General features: G+C 53.0%; 1 protein-coding gene across 3 annotated transcripts in view; it reads right to left on the reverse strand.

Moving 5' to 3' along the window:
• Sgsm2 (small G protein signaling modulator 2) overlaps positions 1-2,458 on the reverse strand; it is a 39,602-nt gene extending 37,144 nt beyond the window's left edge. Inside the window, exon 1 of one of the 3 annotated variants that reach the window (XM_063249647.1) lies at positions 2,025-2,458. In XM_063249647.1, coding sequence (XP_063105717.1) covers positions 2,025-2,081 — 57 coding nt within the window. In that variant the 5' untranslated portion in view covers positions 2,082-2,458. The remainder of the gene's footprint in view (positions 1-2,024) is intronic. The other 2 variants (XM_063249645.1, XM_063249646.1) reach the window with 2 other exon arrangements.
• Positions 2,459-3,267: the final 809 nt, after the last annotated feature.

Raw genomic sequence — 3,267 nt, forward strand, 5'->3', positions numbered from 1 at the left:
AAGATACACAGTTGTGGAATACTATAGACATTTCTCTCTTTTTTTTTTAATAACCATTCTTGGAATGATACAATCTTTCTAGTACTGGTAAAAAAGAAATCAGTTTTCAAAAATGTTTCCCTGTATTCCTAATCAACCACTAAACTAGAGCATACCAATAAGTCTCAGAACGTCTGACTGTAGTTTTCAACTACTTTTCTGTTTTTGTTTATACCCTTACTGAAAGTCTCTATCACTTGACTGCTTTCTTTTTGAAGATAATCACCAGATTTCCCCCCCCCCTTGGAGAAGTCAAAGGCTGAGGGTTAAATGCTGATTTGATATAGCTCTGGTTTCAGAAACCTTCCCACTCCTGGGAGGCTGTGGCAGAAAATGGTAAATTTAAGCCTAGCCTGGGCAATTTAGTGAAACTGTCTCAAAATTTAAAGGGGGTGGGGGCTGGGCTGGGTTCTATCCCTAGTACCACAAAAACCAAAATAAAACCCCTCCTTGGTCACTTCACAGCAAAACTTCAGTTAAGCATCTCATGCAAGCTGGAAAGGGGATGGCTTTAACTGTGTCTCTGCCACAGAGAGGGAAGAGAACAAATGTTAGGGAATAAATGTTAGGGCAAAGCAGCCAGGATTTTCCTAGAATTTTCCAAACTTTATAAGAACCCAAAGCCTAGGTTCTTATAAAATCTTTCAGGATTAGAGCTACTCTTATCCTGAAACTCTAGGAAGGGTAAAGGACTCATCAAATTTTTAATATATCCCTATTTTTTTTTTAAAGGACTGGAGATCGCCCGTGGGTCTAGAACCACCGGACCAATCGGCCCGGGCGGTTGGGAAGCCAGACACGAAGGAACCGCTGGGCTAAAGCCAGCCCCTATATATCCCTATTACAAAACGATGAAGAAATCAAGACTCAGGTTAGGGGACAAGCACGGTGGCACCTGCCTGTGATCCTTGCACTTGGGAAGCTGGAAGCAGAAGGATCACTGGACATAGTGAATTCAAGGCCAGCTTGCACTACAAAGTGAGAGCTTATTTAAAAAAAAAAAAAAATGACCCGAGGTTAAGTAACTCAATCCTTAATCCAGACTATTCTAAAATTCATGCTTTCCCACCAGACCTCATAATTTCCAGCACCAGCAAATTGATTTATCATACAGGCACTGAGTAACCACAGTATGGTAGGCACTGGCCACAGCATACTGGACAAAACGGGCGTGTTTCCTTCCCTCATAAAGTGCACACATCTAGCAGACTAAGCCAAAGAAGCAAGTTGGGGAAAGAAACCCAATTCAATTCATCTAATATTCGAGTAGAGTTCTCATATGCCGGTGAATCATTCATTCAGGGACCCCCTCCCCCGCACTGAAACTGAAATGGACCTATAAGCAGGGTCAAGGTTGGGGGGGGGGGTCAGTAAAGAGGACTTTTCTCTCTGAGAAGTCCTCTGAGCTTTCCTCGGAAAGAAAAATATCCAAGTCTTAAAAAACCATTCCCGCCCCCACTCCGTTCCAGGGTAAGCAGGTGGGCGTGGAGGGAGAAACAGGTGTGCGGTGAAGCCTCCACAGCCACGACTCAGTTGCCCGAGGGATACCGGAGAGGGGCGAAGGACTCCGGGGAGCTGAGCTCCCAAATCTCCCGCTTAGGACTCCACTAGACCTGCGAGGGGCCCGCTCCCTCCCGAAGCGGCTGTAGCAAAGAATGGACAACCTTGGTTCTCCAGAAATCGCCCCCCCCCCCCGCGCGCCATCTCGGTCTCCAAGTGCAGCTGCCGTCACAGGGCGGGGAGTAGTGGGACAGCGAAGCAAACGTGCCCGGGAGCACCACCCTGACCCTTGGGATCGAGGGGCGCTGCCCCCATCAAAGAGAGGTGCTAGAGCGGCAGCCAGCCCAGTACTCCGCCCCCGCCCCGCCCCGCCCGAACCCAGGCCGGGGGCGTCTGCACCTGAGGTGGAGCGCACTTTCAGCTCCCCAGCCCCCATTCAACCAAGAGGTGGAGGGCGAGCCTCAAGGTCCCCGCTCCGATTTTACCTCCTTTTTCACGTTCCACAGCAGTTTCTCTTTGACTGCGTCCTCGGCGTTGCCCATAGTGTGGCGGGTGGCGGGGAGGCCGCGCCACGCGGCCCCTCAAGCCCCCAGTGCGGCCTCGCCGCCTCCGCGCCTCTAGGCTCAGCGATCTAAGCGCAAGGCGTAGCCCCCGCCCGCCGCGCTTCCCGCCTGCAGCCGCCGCCGCCGCAGCCACTGCCCCGTGCTCGCCTCCGCAGCCATCTTCCGAGTCCTACACAGACGTCAAGCAGCAGGCCCGGCCCCTTCCCACAGCCGGAGGGGGGGCTGCGCACTGCGACGGGGGGAGTAGAGGCAGAGGGAGGGTGCTGGGCGCGCCCAGGGGCAGCTTACTCGGGCGCGCGCCTCAGGGGCCGCTGTCAAGGCAACGCTGTCAAGGCTCCTGCCCCTGGACGCGAACCTGCATTGTGAGCGGTGGTAGCTAATCCAGCGCAGCGCCCCGCTGAGCGGCTCTCTACTCCGCTAGATGCTAACTTGTCAACTCGCTCGCCCGACGGGAGGGAGAGCAAGGGATTGGAATGCCGGGACCCCGACACTAGGTCCCCAGAGCTCGAATCTGTCTACGAAAAGCCAGCGTTCTCTGGTTCCATTGCTCCTCTGGATCTCCCGACCAGCTTTCGGCCTCGGTTGCAAACTGTATGGGAAAAGATGTGAGGCACAGCTCCAGGTTCTAGAGAACCGGAGCCCCAGGGCCAGAAGGTCACAACCACTCTCCTTCCCCCTTTGGAATCGCTACGTCCCTTGCACCTATGTGAGGGCAGATTGGAATAACCGGAACCACGGGATCTTATGCAGAGCTGGTGAGGGTGAGACAAGCGCGTTCTGCCTTAGAACTTAAAAGGCATGGATGGAACCAAAAGGTTGCTCAGTGATAACACTTGCTGTTGCAAACTAAAGAGCAGCATTCTCTAGTCTATAGCTAAGAGCAGGGGCTGGGGCCTCTGCCACGAATGGGGTATATTCCATTCGCTATTTTCCTACGTGATGGAACTTTACAGTACTAAACATGAGAATATAAGTGGGCAAAATAGTCTTCCTGGACTGAGAGCCCAAGTTCCCAAGAGTCCACATTCTCTGTTTTAAAGCCTCCTAACTACAGGCTGTGGCAAAAATTCCCGCGGCAGTACTGCTGGGACTCCAAAGCCGTGAACTCTCAGGCTGGAGGTAAACACCTCGCGAGACTGTGCGTGAGCCCCGCCCCCTCCGAGGG

Source organism: Cavia porcellus, unplaced genomic scaffold (genome assembly GCF_034190915.1).
Source record: "Cavia porcellus strain 051 isolate PalLab524CR breed Dunkin Hartley unplaced genomic scaffold, mCavPor4.1 scaffold_6, whole genome shotgun sequence".
Lineage (NCBI taxonomy): Eukaryota > Metazoa > Chordata > Mammalia > Rodentia > Caviidae > Cavia > Cavia porcellus.